The following is a 24,580-nucleotide window of genomic DNA, read 5'->3' on the forward strand; positions in this document are numbered from 1 at the left end:
AGCTCCACAAAGTCAAGGCAGCGCAGAAAGAGGACGCCGACCGGAAGAGACGACCAGCTGAGGAGATCCGACCGGGGGATCGAGTTTACCTTTCCACCCGGAACCTCCGGTTGAATTTGCCCAGCAAGAAGCTAGGCCCTCGGTTTTTGGGGCCTTTCGAGGTCTTGGCCCCGATCAACGAAGTTTCGGTCAAGCTCAAGCTCCCCAAGAACCTCCGGCACATCCATCCCGTCTTTCACGTGAGCCTTCTAAAAAAAACTCCGGACGGTGATGTTTGGCACCCCGTGTTTTCCCCGCCAGCGCCCGAGGTCCTGCCGGGGGGGGAGCACCACGAGGTGGCGGATATCCTGGACTCTAGACTCCACAGGGGGAAGTTGCAGTACCTCGTGGAATGGAAGGACTTCGCTTTGGGGGACCGGGAATGGGTCTGGGCAGCGGACGTCCTTGCGCCCCGACTCACTGAACGTTTCCACAAGCGGTATCCTGGCCGTCCCGGGGGGGTTGGAGAATGGACCTTTGGGGGGGCAGAATGTCGTGGTTCGGTCCTTGGTGGCTTGGGAACCAGACCGAACCCCGCCATCAGAGGCGCCCGCGATCACGGAGGTAGGGCATGGTGATCACAGGCAAGCCGGCAGCTGGGCGCCCCACCCGATCGTTGAGGTGGCAATGGCCGCTAAAGAACCTCAATGTCCCCCTCCACCTTTTGACAAGGGCCCGGAGATGGCCCTTTGTTCCAGGAAAATGGGCCATCGGGAACCCCGGAAAACCTCGCATATGTGCATGAGTCATGATTGTATCAGCATGTTCCCTCCGGAAGTACTGGGTGGGGCAATACAACCAAAGGAGGTGGGTTTTGTATAAAAGAGAGCTTCCAACTGGAGTTCGGTGGAAGCTCTTACTCCATACCAGCGGACTCCACGTTGCTGAAATAAAGCTTGTTCCTGTTGTATCGTTCACCAGGCCTGGCGTGACGTTTTCTTCAAGGGGCACCCTGTTTTTTCAGTTAGCAAGCGGGTTCCCGACAATTGTCCAACATAACATGTAGTTTTGCCCTCACTTTTCTAGGACTGAGTATGCAGAAGGACTCTCTACCTCAGAGGGAAAGGACAGAATTGTATTCTTCCTCTTTTGAATGATGGGAGCTCATAGATTTCTCCCTCCCACGATCACCTACCTTTCAGATATCCCCAAAGCACTAGCTAGAAAATACACTGATTGCTTACTGGAAACCAACAGCTCTGCCATGAAATAAAGGAGGTGCAGTCCAATTAAAGCCATCATAGTTAGATAATTGGTTTTCAGTCTAATACAAAGATGACAGTGATTGAACTCTGTATCCATAAATAATAATAGCCAGTGCTGGTTTCTGAATATTGCAAAGTTCAGTTTGTGTGATACTCATATTTCTCAATCCTCTTTCTCAATCGTCTTCAATTAGCCTCTAGCTTTAAGGTGTCAACCAATAAAAAAGGCCCTTCCAATCAACAGGTGAGATTATTAAGAACCCAGGGCAGGGTATTTTGAGTTATTATCCTGTAGATTTAGCTACTCTCTTTTAGGTCATATAGAGAAAATAGGTACATTTTTTTAAAACTTGGTTTTAAAGTATAATGATAATAGTCTCATTGTTATGGTTGCCAGGTCCTCCCTGGCCACAGGCAGGGGATGTGGGGTAGGGTTGCCAAATTCATGTTGGTTAACTCCTGGAGATTTGCAGATGGAACCTGGAGAGGACAGGGATCCCTGTGGGGTACAATGTCATCAAATCCACTCTCCAGGGCAGCCATTTTCTCCAAAGCAAAGTAGTATCTTCTGGCAGCTGAAGTATTTATGTGTATATAAAATGCTTCACAATTAGACTGAAGGTGCCATTTACTGTCGTTCTATTTTTGTATAGGGTTTTTATTGGGGTTTTAAATGTTGTGACTTGCCTCGAGCCTTGGGGAAAGGGGGGGAGGCGAGTAATAAATCTAAATAATAATAATAAAAAGTCTGCCAAGGTGATTACATATTCTGGAGATCTTCAGACAATGGATGACCAAACAAGAACCCAAATACCCAGGCATGAGAGGAGCCTATGCCTCTGAGCATTTGTTGTTGATACCCTGTTTCCCTAGAGAGCCAGTTTGGTGTAGTGGTTAGGAGTGCAGACTTCTACTCTGGCAAGCCAGTTTTGATTCCAAGCTCCCACACATACAACCAGCTGGGTGACCTTGGGCTTGCCACAGCACTGATAAAGCTGTTCTGATCGAGCAGTGATATCAGGGCTCTCTCAGCCTCACCCACCCCAGAGGGTGTCTGTTGTGGGGAGAGGAAAGGGAAGGCGACTGTAAGCCACTCTGAGACTCCTTTGGGTAGAGAAAAGTGGCATACCAGAACCAAGTGTTCTTCTCGAAAATTAACTCTCATTTAAATATCTAAAATATTCATTCTTACAAATATTTGTAGTTGGAAGGTTGTACAATATACCACCACATCTTATCTTTAATACTGGTAGAGAATATTTATACTGTCATTCTTTTTTTGTATATAGTTGGGGTTCATGTTGGTTAAATGTTGTGACTTGCCTCAAGCCTTGGGGGGGGGAGGTGAGTAATCTAAATAATAATAATAATAATAATAATAATAATAATAATAATAATAATAATAATAATAATAATAATAATAATAATTACTGTAGTTGGACATCCCAAGGTAATATTAGCTGTAAAATCACAGGAAAACGTTTTCTTCCCTAATGGCTCAAGCTGTAAAACAAAAGAGAAATGATTATGTACTCATATTTTTGTAATCCTGTCATTTATAATAATGTATTTTACTTTACCCCAGAGAATGGATCAAAAAATCTGCAAACTGGGGCCAGGTACAAAAAGGGCAGATGTTTCTACAAATGGAGGAAATTTAAAATGGAGGAAATTGAGCAAATGAAAAAGCTTTAAATTGTGAGATTACCTCATGATATCTTGGTAGCCATTATGGATTGCCTGGTGAACTGCAGACAACATCAGATGAGATCAGACCCCTGCAGGACCTGAGAATGTTCCACAGGCTTGCAAAGTAGAGCTGCTTGACCAGGCCTAAGGTTGAGGCCTAACAAGAACTGACATCTGATCTCACAGACCTCTTTGCCTGCATCCGTATCTGCCAAACAGTACCCCTTAAGGAGGCTTACATCATGCCATCCCCAATCGCAGGATAGGATTTTATGGCTAATGTTAGAGACTAATTTATTATAAAATTTTAAGTTACAGTAGGTTTCAGATCTGAGTCTAAGGGCATCTTTAAAACCAACAAAGATTTATTCAAGGTGTGAGCTTTCATGTACATGCACATTTCCTCAGACAATGGAACAAGGATCATAAGACTACAAGTATAAGAAAGTAAATTAGTATCAAATTAGTAAACAACATCATAAATATGTAGTATGATTGCTAGAAAAACAGTCCTTTGGGTTCAATTGTCATTCACAAAGTAGCTGTTTTATTGCAAAGAAACTTCAAGAACAGACTAGAAAGGAATAGACTAGAACAGAAATGCAAATGATTACAGCATTCAAAATAATGGAATCCCCAGGATTCAACAAGGATATTGATTTTTTTATCTCATTACATATGCTAACCTCATTCAACTCTTATATCTACATTCCTTACAATGCCCTGTTCTTTTTAATTTAGATGGGACAATGAGACTGTTATGTGATGTAAGTAAGTAAGTATGTAATGCTATTTAGAATCCAACTCTCTGTTTTCAGGACAGAATAACAAACTCAGCAGGGCTTGACACTTGTGGGTTTGCCTCCATGCTTGGTGGAGATGGATAGGGCTAACAAGTCACTTTTAATTACTTCTTTTCACAAATGGGAAAGTGTCTACCATTAATCACTAACCTTAACATTTTTATTGCCCCAATGTTTTTGTGAATGACAATTGAACCCAAAGGACTGCTTTTCTAGCAAAGAATCATCATTTTGCATATTTGGACTTATGAAGCTATTTACTAATTTGCTATTACTTTACTTTCTCCTTATATCTGCACTCCTATGATCCCTGTTTCATTGACTGAGGAAGTGTGCATGCACATGAAAGCTCACACCTTGAATAAATCTTTGTTGGTATTAAAGGTGCCATTGGACTCAAATTTTGTTGCACTACTTCAGGCCAACATGGTTATCCACTTGAATCTAGGGCTGAATCTGCACTTACATTGTTTATTCCATTGTGAATCCTGCTGAATCCAGATTGATTGGCACTCAGGTCTTCCTCTATCCCCCCCCCCATTGAAACAGAAAAGTGTTCTGCACATGGTTAGGGAAGCTCAGAAGGGGAGGGGGGGCCAAGCGCAGTAGGAGCCTCTTTCATTCTTTTCTTGAAGGGGGGGAGAGGATTGGAGACAGCAGAGGAGGGACAAAAAAAACCAAGAGGCAAATCTCTGCTGAGAGAAGTTATGGTTGCTGGAGCTTCTGCCAAGAGAAGTTAGAGCTTCCCCTTTAAGCCTTGCAACCTGGAACTGAAGCCTTGGCCAATCAGGGCTTCTCTACCATGGAGCTCAGCAGCAAGTTCAGAACAGGCAGAGATCTGATTGCTTTCACATGCAGATTTTTCAAATATTGATGGTTATATCCACTCTAGGATATTGCAGGGAAAAGTAGGATCACTCCGGATGAATCATGCTTGTTGCAGAGGGAAAATTTAAATCAGACAATGTCAAAATGGAAATCGCATTCAGTGGAGACGGCAGGGACTGAATCCACCTGGGATTGGAATAAAAACTCTGTGCAGATTCAACCTAGGTTTCAGATTGTATTTTAGAATTTTACGTAATTGTAAGTATGTTGTGATCCACCCTGAGTCAGTTGAGACAGAGTGAAATAAAAAACTAAAGGATAAGTAAATGAATGAATAAATCAAAAATTTCTATTTGTGGTTGTTGACAAAATCCCACATGGCTTCTACAGTTTCATTATAAACTTTGGGTATTCAAAAGACTTCCTCTGAAAATGAACTAAAATTCTAGGAATGTAATCTGCCATGAGACAGCTTGCTGGGAGCAGCGGGATATAAATTCAAAAATAAATAAATAAATAAATATGTCTTGAAAGATGTCATCTTACCATGTTGTTCCAGAGGGCTCTGGAGAGCTGAGAATGTGATTTTTGACTCAGGTGAAAACAGTCAGGTGCAAAGAAAGAGATATCTGGACGGTCACCCTGAATGGAAAGGAAATATTAATGAAAAAACTCTTGGGCACTCCTGAATTTTCAGAGGTGGGGATGTCTTTTATCCTAAAGTGCTTTAGCCTTCAGGTAGATTTGTCCTACAAGATCAAGCTAAAAGGATCCTAGGGATCTTATCCATTCATAAATACTGCACTATATTCTGCATGTGGAATATTAGACCTTTGATCTGAGCTCTGTGAGCTCACATCCTGCTGACCTTCCCGTTATCTATATTCACTCTCTGTTACATAAGGCTGTAGCAGACTGGCACAAACATGATATCCAAAGCATATGATCTCAGTAAGAAAGACAGATGGTAAGTAAAATAAATAAATCACAAATAAATGTGAAGCTGGATCCTGACATTTGTTCTGTTGGTATCATAGTATTATTATGTATATTAGGGGCCAAGCCCATTGCATTCAGGGATAAAATGGGCGCTAGACTGGGGGGGTGGGGTGGATGTGGATGGACTCTCCCTCCCCCCAGGACCTGGAAAGGCTGAAGGCTGCAGGCTGGAGGCCCCTGGGAAGGGAATTCACCAGCAGGAGCAGCTCTCACCAGCAGGGATCTGCAGCCTCTGAGCCTTGGAGGGAAGTGGAAGGAGAAGGGGGTGGTCAGGGGTGAGGGATGGAAGGTGATTGACTGGCTGCTGGGCAGACAGGCAAGCCAGTTGGAGGAGAAGGCACTCAGGGGTGGGACAGCCACCCTGAGTGGATAAGTGCTGAGTGACACTTAAGCCATGAGACACGTTCCTCCTTCAAAGCCTTACTAGAAATATTATGTGGAACAGATTGCTTCAGAGACAGAATACCCTGATAGCTATGTAGGTGTACAAAGAATCTGTGCAAGGTTATAATCCATATTAACCCCAGGACACACCTGAAGAAGAGGCAAGCTGATGTTTCTGAGGAAAGGCTGAAGTACTACTGTAAAATCTTCTCGAGTGTCATACCTTCCTGTCTCCACCAGGTTTTGCATACTGTTCTGCAATAAGAAAAACAAAGAAGCACTCTTTAATTTCTCAGCCTATTTTTGAAATAAGAATCTATGATATTTTACCTCACCTTCAGGCAGTATACATGGCTCTGCCTCCCTTCTCCATTTCCCTTTCGTAACAACTCTTTGAGGAAAGTTTATCTGGAAAGAGTAACTTGCCAAAATTCACCCACTTAATGGTTGAGTAAAAATGGCACTCAAATATCCCCAGACCTAGCCTGACAGCCTTGCACCCAGCTGGCTCTCACATGTCTTTAAATGCCAAATCTACCAATAACTATCACGAGCATATATTTTGACCTTTGGTCCAAAATACCTATTGATTTTTTCAGGTATTTTCAGGGTCTCTCACTTCAATCATGAGCCAAAAGTGAGAAACAAGGAGATTGTGCAGGGTCCAAATACCTTAGGTCTTACCTTCCGAAGGTCTTACCTTCCGAATTGTAATATTCTGGAAGATACTGTCTGTGCATTTTCTCTGTTCCATGTGAAGTCCGTGAAGGATTTATTGGTTATTTAAGTATTTTTCTAAATTTTAAGTATTTTTCTAAAGCCATGTAAACTGGGGACTTGCTTTATATTTTAAAGAAATTACAATACGAAAAAGGAAGAAAGGTTCAAAATATATACAGAGAAAAACAGGGTTGATTCCTTATACTCTTATCAACCAAGTTTTATATATAGATAGGCCACCAGCTCTGTAAAGTATTGTGGGGAATGTCAATCAAAATATATAAGGAAACCACTGAAGAAAAATTGTGAAAACGGAGTATATCTAAAAACCGTTTTGGTTGGTCCTTAAAAAATTATTAATATATGAAATTTATTGTACCAATTGCCTTGGAAAGGTTCTGTTTTTCTCTGTTTATATTTTAAAGAAGCCAGATTCTTTATGTGTGGCAACACACAGGCTATCCACAGCATAGTGGCAGGCTATACACAACATTTGGGAGGATTCACTTGAGCAACTAATATGATATTTTATTTATATTAACTGTAGAATTAAATCATGCCAAAGATGTATGAACAGAATGAGTTGGATCCAGCTATTGGTTCATGGGACGGCAGCTTTTCATCCAAATAACACAGATCTTCCTTGTCTTTCCTTCCATCTAGCAGTTCCTTCCAATCTAGGAAACTTGATTCTTGGGTTCACAGGATTTCAGGGAGTCAAACATTGATCAGCAGGTTACAGTTGAAAGAGGAAGGAGGTAAAACCAAGGGCCATTCCGCAGAGAAATAAAAATAGCCTTATACCAGCGCAATAGCATAGTGCTAAAAAAAAAAGTGCCTCTGGGAATTCATCACGTGCTGCCTCCTCTGCTGCCATTTTGTGCTTCCTGCCATTTTGCACACCTGCTTGAAGTGGCGGAAGAGGGGAACAAGATATACATGCTACTCTCTTCTGCCTGTCAATCAAGACTGGCGGCCAATCACATTTCTTGCTCTTTTAAAGAGACCGTGATGTGAGCTAATTTTTTAAAATGAGACTTACACATTTAAACACATATGCATCTATTCATAGATGCATAGGGCTCCTTTTACTACAAGCCCTCTTGCAATCTGGAGCCTTAAAGCTTGAAAACATTTGGGGGGGGAGGGCAATTGTTTTGGGGGTGGGGAAGAGGCATGCTTTATGGGCAAACTGGTGGGGGAAAGTTTATTTTAGGCTATGCCTGGGCGATTGTGTGCCTATTCGTTGCTCCAGGCAGTTTTTTTCAAAAAAGAAAAAAAAGAAAAGAAAGCCCTGTTCTGGGTGAAGAGAGAGGGAGGCGGACTTGAGGGCGGGCACTGGAGCTGGAAATCTCGTTACTTCAGCCACTTTGATAACACACGTGTCTTTTGGAAGTGGTTTGCTAGCTGCTCTCATCCTGCTCGCATTACATGGCAGGAGGAATCCAGTTTATGCGATTCCCTGCAAGCGCTTTAAAATTGAGCCTGTTGCTTGAGGTTTGCTGCTGGAATGCAGGATGTTCACTACATCGTGCAAAACACCAAAAATACAGTGTATACAAAAGGTAAGAATTTCACTTTTTTATCGGGTGTGGAATGGCTCCGATTCTTCCTTACTCTTCCACCAGAAAAGACAAAAAATTCACATCCTTCTCCTAGCTCACTGATTCACATGCATTAATATTCCTAGGCTCATAAATTTAGGATAGGGGAAATCAGGGAAGATCCCTGACTGTTATACCCTTCCACTGACATCATCAGATCCAACTTTATATATGGTGATATTTAGATACTGTTTTATGCTGCAACAAAAGTTGGTACAAGTCTAGAGATCCTGCATTGAGCAGTGGGTTGGACTAGATGGCTTGTATGATCCCTTCCAACTCTATGATTCTATGATTCTATTAACTAGTTTCAACAACACACAAAATGTCAGGAAACAGATATACCTGGTAGGCTTTGACAGTTTCACTCATCATCATCAGCTCTGATGAACCTTCTTTAATTGGAAGAATACAGCCACAGGATTCTCTGTAGATGACATCAAGAGGAAAGTGCCAATAGAACAGGCCAAACACTAAGAAAAATATCAACACCCCCCCCCCCCCAGTCCTTCTAATCAGTTCCCTGCTTCCTCTTTTCTTTACAGAAGAATAGGGGGGGGGTGCCAACGGTATAAACTGAGTGATGAATGTGGATGAAAAGCTTTGCTGCTCCACTTCTGTCACTAGTTAGGACTTTTATTCACTAAATAAACGTGGAATGGAGATTAGACACATATAAAACTTTTGATGCAGTTTGCTAGATACTAAAGGAGATCTAGATGCCCAGTTGCATCGAGTGACCTTCACTGGATACAACTGAGCAGTGCTGATAGACACACCTGGATTAGTATCTATAGCAAACTGCAACACAAAATCCTGTATACTATTCAAGTCTTCAAACAACACGAAACAACCTATTAAGCTGTAAGGAACTCTTTCTAAGAACATTTTGGATTTTAATTGCTCAAGACATTGGCTGCACATGGATACTACTAGGAACAATGCTTTGTTTAAAACATTCTTTGTGCAACACATTCTGATTAGTTTACCAGACATAAGCAAAAAAACCCTGGTTTGTGTTACATCCCAAGATGCCTTCTTTTTGTCTCCCTTCTTCCCAACAACCCTCCCTGCCATCTCTGTGAGTTGGTGACCATGCAGAATGCTCCACAAACTATACTTTGTGAATTAAGATATCAAAACAAAATATAATGAGTACAAAATATGCTTAACAAACCAACTAGAAACCCACTTTGAAATTCCAATTTGGTGCCAACCAACACCCAATTTGTTGAATCATGTGCTTTTGAACAGTTTGGATCAAACTATGGTTTAAAAACTACTGCTTATTGTAACATCTGAATGCAGACATTGAATGGGAAACATACTACAGAAAACAAGCAAATATATAATATGTTGTAGGAATCACAAAGAAAACTAATTAATAGGGTTGGATCTCACAGAGCTTTTCCACAGATGGAAAGGATATACATCCTTAGAGTACAGCCCTTTTTACGTGCTCAACTTATTCTTGATTTTCACTGAATTTGGGTTGGTATGCCTTAATTTCAGCGCTGTACATTCACTCTGCACCTTTATATTTTTCTTGATTTTTCTACATGGATTCCTGGAGTATAGACTCTGCATTACAGTCATAAGAATTGCAGTTAGTTTGGTGGGAGGTGGACCATCCTGTTTGCATGAATCTACTGTATTGCTTGCTCACTTGTATGTCCACCTGAGGAACATTATAGCCCCATGGCCATGGATGGGTGACTGCTTCCCTCCCTTTCTCTGTGACCCAAAGTATACACAAAGCTCCTTCCCCAATTTCAAATGTTCCATATTGCTACTGTTCAAATATTAGTTGAATTTTGGTTCAATTGTAATTGCAGAATATCCACAGCTGTCACCTGAAGATTGGCAATCCTAGTGTGGCAGTGGGTTTAGAGTTTTCCTGGCACTGGGTCCTTTATGAAGATTGTGTCCTGCAGGGAACACTGCAGGTTGCCCACAGCAGTTGGGAGGGTGTATGTGTGTGTGGACCTGTGTACTTACTTGCATGCCTGCCCAAGGAACATTATAGCCCCATGGCTGTGGATGTGTGACTGCTCATCCCCTCTTTCTCTGCAGTCCAAAGTATACACAAAGAAAATATTTGGAAGTTGGAAGATGGGAATAGATGGAGATTGTAAACCTAAAAAGGGGTTGGGAGAGTTGGATAAAAGTATGGAGTGGGAGGTATGAGTATGATATAGGTGGTGTTGGAGTGGGGGAGTTTCATCTGAGGGGATAAAAGGGAAAGGAGAAATAAACTGATGGAATCTTTAGGCTTTTGATTAAGCTTTGGTTTTTGAGTAAAGGGGAAGGGGGAAATCCACCACTAAAAGACTTTCAAATAAGCTGCAATTAAAGCAGCCAAAAAGCAAACTGGGGGCTGAACTGAGGAAAAGCAATGCAGAAGCCAAAATCAATTTCAAGTGAAGTGTGTAGTGAATTTGACAGAAAAGCATAATGGTTAAAAAAAAACCAGTGAAATGCACTGTGAAAGTGAGGGAAAACAGCAATGCAAAAAAGACCCATAACTTCCTCATCCTCCTATACTATTTACTACTTCCCAAAATATTGGCTGCCTAAGGAGGTGGTGAGCTCCCCCTCACTGGAAGTCTTCAAGCAAAGGTTGGATACACACTTTTCTTGGATGCTTTAGGATGCTTAGGGCTAATCCTGCGTTGAGCAGGGGGTTGGACTAGATGGCCTGTATGGCCCCTTCCAACTCTATGATTCTATGATTCTATGATTGCTCCTAGGGGACAGAGGATGCCCATGAACAGCATAAGAAGCAAGCTAGAATTCTGACAAGGGAGGAGGAATCTATGGAAATCATCACTCCTCCATCAATCTGCAAAAATTCTCTATGGGATTGAAACTATATGATCCTACTGTTTCTTCTCATCATCACAAGAATCTCAGAAAGACTAAACATGGTCTATTTTCCTGACATCTAGGATATGTTAACTTGGGGCTTGGAAGAAAAAAACATGACTTATTGAGGCTACCACATATGGATCAGTGTGACAGACCCTGCTGGTATATAATTATATTGCTTTGAAGCAGTGGTCCCCAACCTTTTTATCACCGGGGACCACTCAACGCCTTTTACTGAGGCCCGGTGGGGGGGGGGTAGTTTACTCCTCTACTCTCAACCACTGCCCTAACACTCTCTGATCGCTATGGTAATGTTTAAACATCCCTTCAAAATAAGATAAAGACATGCCACAACAATGAAGTGTGTTGTAAGGGGCTGGGGGGGATGAAGTAAAGGGCTGGGGGGGGGAAGAAGGCGTCCTTCAGGGCCCACCTCCAATTAGTCGAAGGACCACATGTGGTCCGCGGCCCACAGGTTGGGGATCGCTACTTTAAAACATCCAGCACAAAGAGTTTTGGAAAGTTTTTGTATCTTTTTTGCTATCCTCCAGTTTTTGCCATATTCAGGTCACTCTAGAGAAACTGAGCATCACAGTGAATGTGAACCCCATTAGGAAACAGGCAGGATTCATTAGGATATGTATCTAGTACATACATGTCTATCCATCCATCAACCATAACAGTTTAGACCTATGCATCAGTATTTGTACTAGTCTGGGTTGATACCTAAAGCCATCTTTGCCTTCTCTCTTACTTTATTTCTTAGGCCTCTTCACTCCTCTCTTAAGTAGAATAACCTGCAGAAAGTTTCAGTGCTTTGAATGATTTGGTTTTTAAGTGGCTAAGCAACACTGAATGCTTCGTATTATTTTGAATCCTTCAACTCTACTAATCCCAGCCTAGGTATTTATATTTATCTTAATCTCAATATTTCTTCCAACAAACTCCCAGCCTCACCATCAATTACATATTTTTGAGCAGGTTAACAAGAATGTGATTCAGTAGACATTATATATTTCGTCTCCCAAATGGCTTTTAACAAGTACCTCATCAAAGATTTGAGTAAGCTCAGATAGGATAAGAGGACTGGTCCTTTTATGGATTAAACATTGATTAAGCAGACATAAATAAAATGTGACTGGGGTGGTGGGAGGAGTTCAGACTCATCGCCTACATGATTGGCCATCCATCCCATGAGCGGCCAATCAAATAGACTGTCTTGTCCCTGACCATCTCCCCCTCTAACTTCTTCCATGTGGAAGTGCCAGCCCACAGTACTGGGCTGATGCCAACAGGTAAGCCAGTGAGTGAATGTGAGCTGTGAGGGGGGGGGGGCTGGGTCCATGATCAGAGGGAGGGTGGTCACCCAGCCAGCAACTGGGGATTGGGAGGGAGGGGGGCCAGCCCTGGCTTCACCACTGGGGGGGCGGGAGTGCCACAACCCGAGGTGTTGCCTCTTGCCATGAGATAGGGCGGCCAGTGAGCAGGAGCTAGGAGGGAGGAGAAGTAAGTTCCAATCTTGGCCCTCCGGGGGGGGGGGGTCTGGCCACTGTAGGAAGGCAGGGAGGAGGGCCTGGGAGGGAAGGGATACCATGATGTTAGGCCTTGCTGCCACCTGCCCATCTGCCTGCACATGGCCCATGCCTGTCTATAAGCGGTGTGTTTGGGTGACTGCACAAGCTAGCCAGGAACTTGCCTGCCACCAGGAGGGTGGACAGCTGGTGGGTGGGAGTTAGGAGGGGGGATGAGTCTTGGGCTTGGTGCTTTGGGGAGAAGGTCAGAATGTTTTGCCAGTGCTCCCCCCCCCAGTCCCAAGCACCCCTGCCAGGGCCTTGGGTTGGGGGGGAGGTGAGGTCCTGCTGGTATTCCCCCCAGCCCCAAGCAGCCCCACTTGAAAGGCTGTGGTAGAGCCGACCCCAATGGAGGGCAGGGGAAGCTAGAGCCCATTGTATTTTCTTTGCAGAGGGCTTTTCTGCTAGTAAATGGACTATTCTTGCAATGGAGGAAAGTAAGCAGTGAGTTCATACAAGAATCGGGGCCTTTACACACGGGGATCTTTGTTGCAAATTGTTTGCGGAATGAAAAATCGCCATTTAAAATAGTGGAATTCGTCGTTATGCATACCTGCCTTTGTAGTAGAATCAGTTGCGTTTTTTAGTGTTTCCCACAGGCTTCCGGTCTCAGCAGAAATCGCTAGAAAGGAAGCGCTATTGCCAAGCTCGTCCCGCCCCTGGCCGTCAAGCAGCCAATGGGCAGTCGTTATCATGCTCCCAAACAGCCCCTTTCCCTTTAAGAAAGGTTTTTTAAAAAAAAAACAGACCCATAGCAATGAATCTAGGTAGATTCGTTGCAACGGAGAGACCCATCCAGCTGCCTAATGTGAGCTGTCGTTTGATTGTATGATCGTTGGCACGCTGCCTCGAGTGATAAAAAAAAAATCCCCCCCCCCTCTCACGGGCCCGATTTTCGGCTGAATTAATGTGTAAAAAATAAAGGGACTTTATTTCAGCAAACGGGCTTTTATGTGGTTTGTGCTTAGTGACTAAAGGTGAAGGACTGAAGCCAGGGAAGCCTCTAAACAGAAAGAGGCTCGCTGGTGCGTTTATCCCCGCTCGCTCGGAGAAAAAAAAATGGCAATCGCTTCGCCGGAAGTTTGGAGGACAGGCTCAGGAGGAGGGACTTTGAAGAACCAGCAACAATGGTAACGCACAGGTCTTTAGCGCTACTGTTGCAGATTGGTTGCAGGAGTGTATCGCTATCCGGAGGGTGAATCCACTTTTCTGGATTCCCCTGAAAGCGCTACAACGAAGCCCTTTTTGCTGATTGGTTTCAGGAGTGTTGCAGATTGTCTGCGACGTCGTGCGTTAAGGCAAATTAGTAGCGTTTTCAATTAGCAACCATTGTGCTATTTTGAAGCCGTGCGAAATGGCCCTCAGTATTGGAGCTAATGCTATTTTAATTATTCCATAAACTATTTGGAATTGGAGATGAGTAGTGGAGTGGCCATGTTTGCAGATGATACCAAATTATTCAAGATGGTGAAAACTAAAGTAGAATGTAAAGAAGTACAGGATGATATATCTAACTTGGGTGAGTGAGCAACAATATGGTATAAGAAGTTGAATGTTGATAAGTGCAAGATTATGCACTTGTGAACAAAAAATCCTAACTTTAAATATATGTTGAAGGGATTTGATCTGATTGAGATCTTGGGGTTATAGTGGATAGCTCAATGAAAATGTTGACTAAGTACACAGCAACTGGAAAAAAAGCAAACTCCACACTGTGGATTGTTTGGGGGGAAACTGAGAATAGATAACTGTTGTAATGCCCTTCAGAGCCAAGGTCTGGTCTTATTTAGGTTATTGCATATTACTTTGGTAGCTATATCTCAAAAAGGATGGCAAAGTGGAACAAGTACAGAAGGTGGCAACCAAGATGATCAAGGAGGAAAGCAGCTTTACTGTAGATGCAGAATTGAATTCATTCATATTGACATCCACATAGGGTACATAGCACTTTCAGCCCATATCCAGCAACATCACAATCATCTTGCATCCCACAATACATTCTGTAGGGTTTTGGCCTTGTTTCCAGTGGTACCAAATACATAACTGAATAACCTAGATAAAAGAACAGTCAAAAAGTTCCTTACTCTGCTACACGCATGGAGCATGGTAATCGGCTATCCAGAAACAGTTGCCTCAAAGGAAGAAAGTCCATCACTTCCACGAGATTAACCAAAGTTCTAGGTACCTGAGAAGGAAAACAGCTTTGATTATAAGAAGCTGGTTACAGAGAGCAGTCTATGAAATATGGCTTCCATATGCTCCCAGTGCTCCCCCAAACGGCAGTGCATCTCCCTGCATACTTTAGATGGTTGGCTCCTACAAGACACTTACTGGACAATGAAAGTGCTTACCTTGACCAGGGCCTGCTTTTGAAACATTAGAGGCCTCAGTTTGTTTTATCTGGCCTTCTGGTCTACAGAATTGACTAATAAGTAATAAACTTAATTTGAAAGTGTCCTTAATTGATTTATATCATGCTATTATAACACAGCTTTTTTTCCTTTCAGAGGTCCATAATGTCCTGAGCATATAATGTCATTTTTATGTATAGGAGCGAACTCTGTATAAAACAGTCTTTGTAATTTTTGCATTTTATGTATGCTGTTTTTATTTCATGGCTGACCATTGATAAAAGGCGGTAACGTCGAAACATGTCTGTCAGTGGAGGCATTGGGATGCATGTATGCACTGATTTTATTGAGGCTATGCAATAAGACTTATTGAATTTTAAAAACTGTGTTCTACACTACAGAGGCTTAAGTTAATTTCCCTTATTCTGAGCTTTTTGGGTTCTTGACTTTGATTTGGGTTTGGATATTTTCTCCTTTTTGTTTCACAAAGCTTTCAAGCAACAGAGGAAGGCCAAAAATAATGACTAAAATTAGTACTGATAAGAGAATGTCACGGGCTCCTCCTAGAGATAGCTGCTGACATAACTGTGACAAAGGTCACAGTTTGCTACACATTCAAGCACTTGGTGGCATGGCTTTGCACCACTGACATGACTACAGAATGTCACTCTGTCACAGCTGAGACAGAATTCTTGTTACATTCTTAACATTCTTAAGCTAAGCAAGCAAAGAGTAGTCCAAGTGAACTTTATCATTTGCAGAATATTTATTTATTATTTATTTCTTATATTTACACACCACCCTCCCCTTGAGACTCAGGGTGGTTTACAGGGAACATGGAAACCATATAACAGATAAAACATTCAATAATTGCATCAATTAACAATAACATCACTAACAATTGAACTGTTAACATATTGACTATAACCCCACATATTAATCAGTATGGGATTGTCCCATGATGTGCTTAATGGGTATATCTGAATGGGAGGGGGTTCTGGGGACCCAGGAGATGTTGTCAATTCATCTACCTCAGCCAAATGCTTGGCAGAAGAGCTCCATTTTGCAGGCTCTGCAGAACTGTGCTAGCTCTGACAGGGTCCAGATTTCCTTTGGGAGCTCATTCCACCAGGTAGGGGCCAGGAAAGAGAATGATCTGGCCCTAGCTGAGGCCAAATGTGCTTCCTTGGGGCCAGGAATCACCAACCAGTTGGCTGAGCATAGTGCTCTTTGTGGGGCATAGGCAGGGAGGCGGTCTCTGGTACACTGAGCCCAGGCCATCTATGGACTTAAAGATGGTTACCAAAACCTTAAGCTTGATCTGGGATTCAACTGGCAACCAGTGCAGCTGTTGGAGCACAGGCCAGATATCGGCCCTCCAAGGTGTTCCCGTGAGAACCCTGGCTGCTGTGTTCTGAACCAGTTGTAGCTTCCAGAGCAGTGATAAGAGTAGGCCCGTGTAGAGCGAGTTACAGAAATCCAGTCACATGGGTCACTGTGGCTAGGTGTTCCAGGGCCAAGTAAGGCGGTAGTAGTTTAGCTTGGTGAACGTGGTAGAATGCTAGCCATGCTACTCTTGTGACCTGTGCCTCCATAGAGAGGAAGGCATCCAGGATCACAGCCAGGTTCCTATTGGTATGAGCTACTGACAGTTGCTCCCATCCAGGTTGGGTAATCAATATTCTCACAAGCACCTAAAAGGTGAAACCCTGAAATGCTTGCCACATATAGTAGGCTGGGGACAGAAGAAGATTGAAGAAATGTTGCAGGAACGCAATCAAATCTGCCAAAAGAGTTGACTCTTCAAAACTGCCTTCCTGAATGTGATGAGTGAAGGCCCTTCCATGCTGCTCTGGCAGGCCTTTCCAAATGGTTGAACTCACCACAGAAACCCCCCTGATCTAGCTACTGCCATAAGGACAGTCCTATGTGAGAGTACCATTAGGAGAAGGCTGTCTCCTAGAGAAGGTAAGTGCTACTTCTCACTCATGCGCACATACTAAATGAAAGAAGGCTCTCCAAGGAGCTACCACCTACCTCTGCATGGAGAATGTCAAGTGCTTTTTGAATGCGGCTTGAAAAGTTTGCTGCTGAATAGTGATTCTGATAAAAACAAGAGAACAAAAGAAGGGGTCATTGATGCTGGGAGAGCAGAAGTGGCCTCCTACTTTGTCCATCCCTCTGGCACTTCAAAATTACCTTTACCCTACCCTATCAGGATTGCTATGCATATTATTATTCATAATGATACGGAAATGCTCAGGAATTAGGAATGGGTGCCAAGGAGAGGTCTTCAGAGTTGCTTTGTCTCTGTCTGTGGTGGAAGAAAAAGAACATATGATGTTTTGAGTGGTCTGAATTATCAGCTGTGGGTCTGTCACAATGATTTTGCATAATCTGGCACCCGGAGTAACCATTCCAGATAGCCTGTCTCTAGTCTTTGGAATGACACAGCATTCAGCTGGTGGGAAGGACAAGAACAATAGCAAAAAAACCAGGAGACTGGCATGTCTAAACTGAAAAAGAGGCATGAAAGCTATGAATGTCTCTAGCAGGGATTGGCTTAAACTACACTACTGATAGACTTTTAATGATCTGTTGCTGCATTAATAGTTGTAACACCTGCTTTAGCAATATTCATTTATTTCCCACATGGTCACTAATGCTCTTGCAAATCTCTACTGTTTGGGAGATGGGGTGAGTTTCTCTCCTCTTTTAAGAATAATATTTCATCAATACCAACTTCTCATGAGTTGTTTTGATACCCCTGCAAAGCAGGGGGTAGCTAAAAGCTATTCAGAATGTTTTCTTGTACAGCTCTAATATCACCTAGCCCCTAAGAATTGTATGAAGCCACGAACTCCTTGTTGTCTCTTTTCCATTCCTATGTATTTAGAAATCAGTACCAAATCGCAGTCCAAAGATATGGGTGAGTGTATTTAGTTTTACCAGAACACTTTCCCTATTCCAGAGTACCACTTCAGAGAGAACAACTATTTTGCTTTGGTAATGGTAAGCAGGGATGGGCATACTCTAAAAACCTGAGCCAGTTTGGGAAGCTCAGGATATGGGAAGAGCCCCCACCCCCCACCCCTGCCCAGGACTTCAAATCATATGTGTAAAAAAGCAGGTGGGTGGAGAGGCGGAAATCCCCACCAAAGGAGAAGCAGTTCAGTGTGTGCAGTGTGTGTGCATGTGTCGAATCAGCGTAGAAAGCAGGGCAGTAAAGCCACCCTAGTTGGTCCCTGAGACTAGAGCTATTCCTCTAAGGCAGGATGGATGTAGAAAAGCAGGTGTACAGAAAGAAAGCATCCTCAAAGGAGATTGTGTGTGTATATGTGTGTGTGTGGCGGGGGGGGGGGTGAGTTGGCATGGAGAGCAGGGCAATGAAATCGTCCCCTGAAGGGAGAATTGCAACAATTCCCCTGAAGGCAGATAGTGGAACAGAGTGCATGTAGGAAAGCAAGCAGATAGGGAGAGATTACCTGAAAAGGAAAAGCAGCACAGTGTGTGTGTGTGTGTGTGTGTGTGTGAGAGAGAGAGAGAGAGATAGAAAAAAGGAAGGGAAACCAAAGCACCAAGGAACAGCAGGAAAATCCCCCTAAACAAATAGCAGCCCCTGTGCAAAACAGACAACAATCCCCCCCCCCCAGTAAATAAACAAAAAACAAACCAAGGAATCCTGGACAAAGGAAAGTTCCCTGGCATATGGCTGAGTTCAGCTCTCCACCACTCACAGCAAAACTCTGTATTTCTTATTTATTTCTTTGAATTTGTAATCTGCCCACTCTGCTGGAGGCTCCCCTGTTCCATCTTCGAGTCCAACCAGCACCCAACAAAGGGCATGTTCATTTCTCTCAGACTTATATAGCAGTTGTGTCCCATTGTGATGAATGGGAGCTCTGTTATTGACAGGCAGCAGTACCTATCAAGCTTGCTAGCAGCCTTTCTCAACTTTTTTACCACTGAGAAACCCCTGAAACATTGTTCAGTCTCCAAGGAACCCCAGATGTGGCACAATCATGCAGATTATGGTTGGAAAGCATTACTCTGTATGTGCCCAGCTGGGGCCCCTTCCCTTCTCAAAACAGAGCCAGTTTGGTGTAGTGGTTAGGAGTGCAGACTTCTAATCTGGCGAGCTGGGTTCGATTCTGCACTTCCCCACATGCTGGGTGACCTTGGGCTCATCACGGCACTGATAAAACTGTTCTGACTGGGCAGTGATATCAGGGCTCTCTTAGCCTGATGCACCACACAGAGTGTCTGTTGTGGGGAGAGTAAAGGAAAAGTGACTGTAAGCCACTTTGAGTTTCCTTTGGGTAGAGAAAAGCAGCATATAAGAACCAAATTTTCTTCTTCTTCTTCTTCTTCTTCTTCTTCTTCTTCTTCTTCTTCTTCTTCTTCTTCTTCTTCTTCTTCTTCTTCTTCTTCTTCTTCTTCTTCTTCTTCTTCTTCTTCTTCTTCTTCTTCTTCTTCTCATCCCCTCCAAGCCTATCATTGGCCATTTTGGGAGGGGGGGGAGGTCAACATGACCATATATAGTCATATCACCTGATAAACATTTAACAAATTAAAAATATATCTAGAAATTAATTAACTCCCACCCATTCGGGAAAGCCTTCCAGGGTTGTTGAGAAACCCCAAGGTTTCATGAAACCCTGGTTGAGAAAGCCTGCTTTATTGGTGTTTCCAAGGGTAGAAAATACCACCTCCATTATTGTCTAGCAGTTTGGCTGAGTTTTCTGGGTTGGTTTTGTTTTTCTGAGCTCCTCTGAGCCATGCCCCAATGTTGAGATTTTCACATGAGTACAGCTCATCACTTCTTCAGATACCTCTATTTAGGTCGCACTAGGCTCATTGTCCAAACATTATTATCTTTTACAATCCCTTAGGGGAATCTTAAAGGATCCCCAGCAAACCATAGTCCTGGTTTTCAATCAGTCTAACCATTCTTCAAAATATATTTCTTATAACTTACAATGTCTTTGCAATAGTTGCACAGATCATGGATTCCAATGAAAATAGTTATGATCTTCCAGTCCGTGTCAAAGTTGATTCTCTAAATAAAGCAAAGAAAAACATGCATAATTTCTGGCTTATCCACACACCTATATGGTCCTTTAAACTCTACCTAGGACCCTGTCATGCACTGACAAGCAAACAAGCTGTTAGAATGTTCCCAACCTACCGAGTCATTTTTCATTAATTTCACAAGTTGCTCTGCTTGGTCTGACAAGTCCCTATAAAAAGATGACAAATGGTAAATTAAGAAGATATATTTGGCATACAAATGCATTTAGGTCAGAGAAGATCCAGGAAATCCAGGTTTGAATTCCCACTTTGCCAAGAAAGCACACTGGATGTTCTTGGGCCCATCTCACACACACACACACACACACACACACACACACACACCCTAGCCTTACCCAGCTCCAGGAGTGGGTAGCAATATAGCAAATAAAGTTCAGTATTGATAAGTTTCAGGTTATGCACTCTGAAACAAGAAAACTCCATCTTCAAGAATATGCCAAAGGGGGGTCTGAATTTGCTGAGACTTAGTGGGGAAAAGATCTAAGGGTTCTAGTGGAAAGCTCAATGAAAGTATCAACCCAGTGTGCTGCAGCAGTGAAAAAGGCAAACTCTATGACAGAGATTATTAGAAAAGGGATTGTGTATAAAATAGTCAGTAATATAATGCCCTTGGATGACTCTATGGAATATGTGTGCAATTCTGGACTGTTTCCACATTAGGAGACATACATTCTTTTAGTCTCGCTTTGGATTTCTGTTGGATGCCACAAGTCAAATCTAGCCTTTCCACATTTGGGCTTTCCTCGCCAAAAAAAAGTGTTTTTTTTGCAAAATGGTCCCTGCTTGCACCTTTGTTTTCATTGTGCCTCTTAATCCCAGTATTCTGTGCCCTTGATTGCCTCCCCCCCTTTCCCCCAAAGGCCCTGAATGTAATTAAAAAACAAACAACCCCCCCCCCCGGGTTATAACATTATAATGCTGCTGTGCAAGAATGCTTTTTAAAATCTTAGAAACCGCATTGTAATGCGATCAGGGGGAGGAAGGGAGGGAGGATGGCGATGAGGAAAGGGGTGTGCCCAAGGACTCAAAATAGTGACTGTGCTGAAAAACCCAATTTCCACACTCAACAGTCCCAAATTAGACCCCAGTTTCAAAGATGAAATTGGATTTTCTGGGCAATTTGGGTCTGCGCCTGAAGAAGCAGGTTTCAGTGTGGAAATGGACAAAAAAGGTAACCCTTTAAAAATGCAAATCTGAATCATATTGTTAGTGTGGAAAAAGCCCTGGTCATTATATCTCAAGTGTCACTGCAGATCTGGCAAATGTACAGAAGAGAGCCACCAAGATGATTAGGGGGTTATAGTTTTAATCATAAATGTCTAGAATGGAAAACTGTAATGGCCTATGGCCACATGCAATAAAGCTTTTGATTGATTGACTGATTAGAGGGTTGGAGAACCTTCTCTATGAGGAAAATATGATGAGTCTGTGAAAAGATACAGTTTAGAAAAGAGAAGACTTGGGAGGGGTTGGGAAATTACAGAGGTCTATGGAATTGAGCACAGGATAGAGAGGGTTTATATAGAGAACTATTTTCCCTCTCCCAAAATGTTAAATCTTGAGGTTAACCAATGAAGTTGATAGGCAGCAATGAACAAAAGGAAATACTTCTTTACACAGTAAGTGATTAATATATGGATTTTGCTGCCAGAGATTGTAGTGACAGCAAAGATAGCTTTACAAGTGGATTAAAGAGAAATACTGTGTGGCAATACATGCTAATAATAATAAACATCAAATAATTAATAAACTTGTCTCTGTTTCTTCACTGAATATGTTTCCTTGATTACAGAATTTGCTTGAAGAAAATAACTGGAGATATTTCAGTTTATACATTCATCAGTTCAGTGTCAAAGTAAATCAAGAACAGTTGTATGTTACAGTCAAACTTTAAAATGATGGTTGGTGAAGAACCTACAGTGGGTTTCTCAATGACTGCCTCTATGTGCTCTCTCAGCTATATTCAGCGCACCATTTTTTGATCTAAAGGTAAAGGTAAAGGTATTCCCTGTGCAAGCACCGGGTCATGTCTGACTCTTGGGGTGACACCCTCTAGTATACTAACTGCAAGACCATTTAGGCTGTATTGCCTTTGCTTATAGCTGAATGAGGAAAAGAACACATTTAGGCATCAATTCATGGTCTGACTCCTTTCTAGCAGCAAGAGAACCATAAGCAGTCAAACATAATCAGACACTGTGGAGCTTGCACTGTGTATTTGAACAAGCCTTTGTTATTTTCAAGGTAAAATGCAGAGTCAGTATCATTCTGCTACTTTGCAGAATTTGCTACATTTTTTTTTTGAGAATCAAAGAAGAAAGAGTTAGAAGAGACGGTAGCTTCAGTGTGGCAACTTAGTTGAAAGCTTCCCCCCATCCTCCACCCTGAGAGACTTCCAAGTTCAGGCAAAGCAGAACTAATAAGAACAAAAAGATTATTTGACATACAGATTTGGTTCTGCCTTCCCCTAACAGCAGTCAATACACCTAAGCACACACACACGTACAAATATAAATAAACGGTGGCAGCATGCGAACAAAGAAGTGTTTGAGCCCCCAACCCCAATAGCTCTGTGCAGTGTCTGAGTGAGGGGTGATTATTGAAGAGGACAGGATTATCCCATCTCGTGGTGTTTCTGTGAGTGGCAGAGATGACCTGGGATGTGAAAGGATCATGGCTCTCTATACATTTTAAAGGTGAGTGGTGAACTGACTGCCTGGCTTGCCTATAACTCTGAACGTGTGGGACAGGAGTGGTGGAGGGCAGAAGCAACTTGCCTGAGTGAGTGAAAAAGGTTGTCAGATTTTTAGTACAATTTCTGACTATCTAGATTAGCGATCCCTAACCTGTGGGCCACGGACCACATGTGGTCCTTCGACTAATTGGAGGTGGGCCCCGAAGGACGCCTTCTCCCCCCCCCCGGCCCTTTACTTCACCCCCCCCAGCCCTTTACAACACACTTCATTGTTGTGGCATGTCTGTATCTTATTTTGAAGGGATGTTTAAACATTACCATAGCGATCAGAGAGCGTTAGGGCAGTGGTTGAGAGTAGAGGAGTAAACTACCCCCCCCCAGGCCTCAGTAAAAGGCGTTGAGTGGTCCCCGGTGATAAAAAGATTGGGGACCACTGATCTAGATATTATAGAATCAAAGAAAAGGATACTCAGGTGCTGACTGTCTAAAAAGACATGAAAAAAGCAAAAGGTTTGCGAGGCAAGGAGTGAGAGGAAGCGAGTAGAAGGTAAATCAACATGGCCTGCTTGATTTACAGGAATCCTGATAAATAATCTAGCAAGATTAAAAAGGATGGAGATTAAAGAAAAAGAAAAAAGAAAACATGAGAGGATGAAAAAGAACAAGCAGAGAGGAAAGCTATGATTTCGCTGTCGCATGAACAGATCTGAAATTGAAACGGAATTTGACCTGCACATGGCAAAGGAAAAGGAAGCAAAGACGATAATAAAGAGGAGGCTAAGGTTGTAATTTAAATTCAGGACTTGGATTAGAGGGATCAGGATCTATTTACATACAAGGCTTTCCAGTTCTCTTTTCTGGCAGTCATTGCAACAAGCTTGCCCTTAAGACTGAGGCCCTTCTTGAGAAGTGCCTCATGATGTATATAGAAGCAACTACTGGAAGGAAAAGTCACCCAACACCCCCCCCCACACACACACACCTATCACTATTTCCAGTCATGCATAGCTTTGTGAACCCCGACCTGGATATCCCAGGCACGCCTAAGCAGGGTTGGCCTCCCAGGTAAACTAGGATCATGGCATGGAGGCAGCCCATGGCTGGCAAACAGCCTCTTATTTATTTATGTATTTATTTATTTATTTGTTTGTTTATTTATATATACCACCCTCCCTGGAGGCTCAGGGCAGTTTACATAACAATGTATAAAAAATACACGAAACAGTCCATAACATATAAACATAACAGTCCATAACATATAAATAACTGTAACAATAAAACCAATAAGCAATAATTGCAACAGTGCAAACAATGATCAGTGCAAACAGGTCCAGAACGCATTGATGGAGTTCTGGGAGGAAGGGAGCAGGGGCCCTTGAGACGCTGGTGGTTACAACGTATGGGACCGTTTACACACTGGAGGTTTCATGCCAGACTGCAGGCTGGAGTTTTAGTCGTGGCAGGTTGCCCCACCTCTTCCTGCACCCACACGGGGGAGCATTTGGCCCGGTGCGCCTTATCCACCCCCGATTTGTGCTCCTGCACGGGAGCTGGCGCAGTGAAGTTTGCACTGCGTAAATGGTCTGAATGTCACTTGCCTGGCTGCCAGATAATCCTGGCTATACTACACACGGGGGAAGAAATGGGGAAGAAATGGAGATAGTGACAGATTTTATTTTCCTGGGCTCCAAGATCACTGCAGATGGGGACTGCAGCAAAGAAATTAAAAGACG

At 42.9% G+C, this 24,580-nt stretch overlaps 1 protein-coding gene across 1 annotated transcript in view; it reads right to left on the reverse strand.

Annotated features, from left to right (window-relative positions):
• The window catches only part of PLB1 (phospholipase B1), a 175,495-nt gene that overhangs the window by 60,030 nt on the left and 90,885 nt on the right, over positions 1 to 24,580 (reverse strand). Inside the window, exons 35-42 of the mRNA XM_077341488.1 lie at positions 20,250 to 20,301; positions 20,040 to 20,120; positions 17,099 to 17,164; positions 14,795 to 14,895; positions 8,617 to 8,698; positions 6,098 to 6,202; positions 5,111 to 5,206; positions 2,676 to 2,747 (exon numbers count right to left, since the gene is read on the reverse strand). Coding sequence (XP_077197603.1) covers positions 2,676 to 2,747; positions 5,111 to 5,206; positions 6,098 to 6,202; positions 8,617 to 8,698; positions 14,795 to 14,895; positions 17,099 to 17,164; positions 20,040 to 20,120; positions 20,250 to 20,301 — 655 coding nt within the window. The remainder of the gene's footprint in view (positions 1 to 2,675; positions 2,748 to 5,110; positions 5,207 to 6,097; positions 6,203 to 8,616; positions 8,699 to 14,794; positions 14,896 to 17,098; positions 17,165 to 20,039; positions 20,121 to 20,249; positions 20,302 to 24,580) is intronic.

This window comes from Paroedura picta, chromosome 1, assembly GCF_049243985.1.
Source record: "Paroedura picta isolate Pp20150507F chromosome 1, Ppicta_v3.0, whole genome shotgun sequence".
Taxonomy (NCBI): domain Eukaryota; kingdom Metazoa; phylum Chordata; class Lepidosauria; order Squamata; family Gekkonidae; genus Paroedura; species Paroedura picta.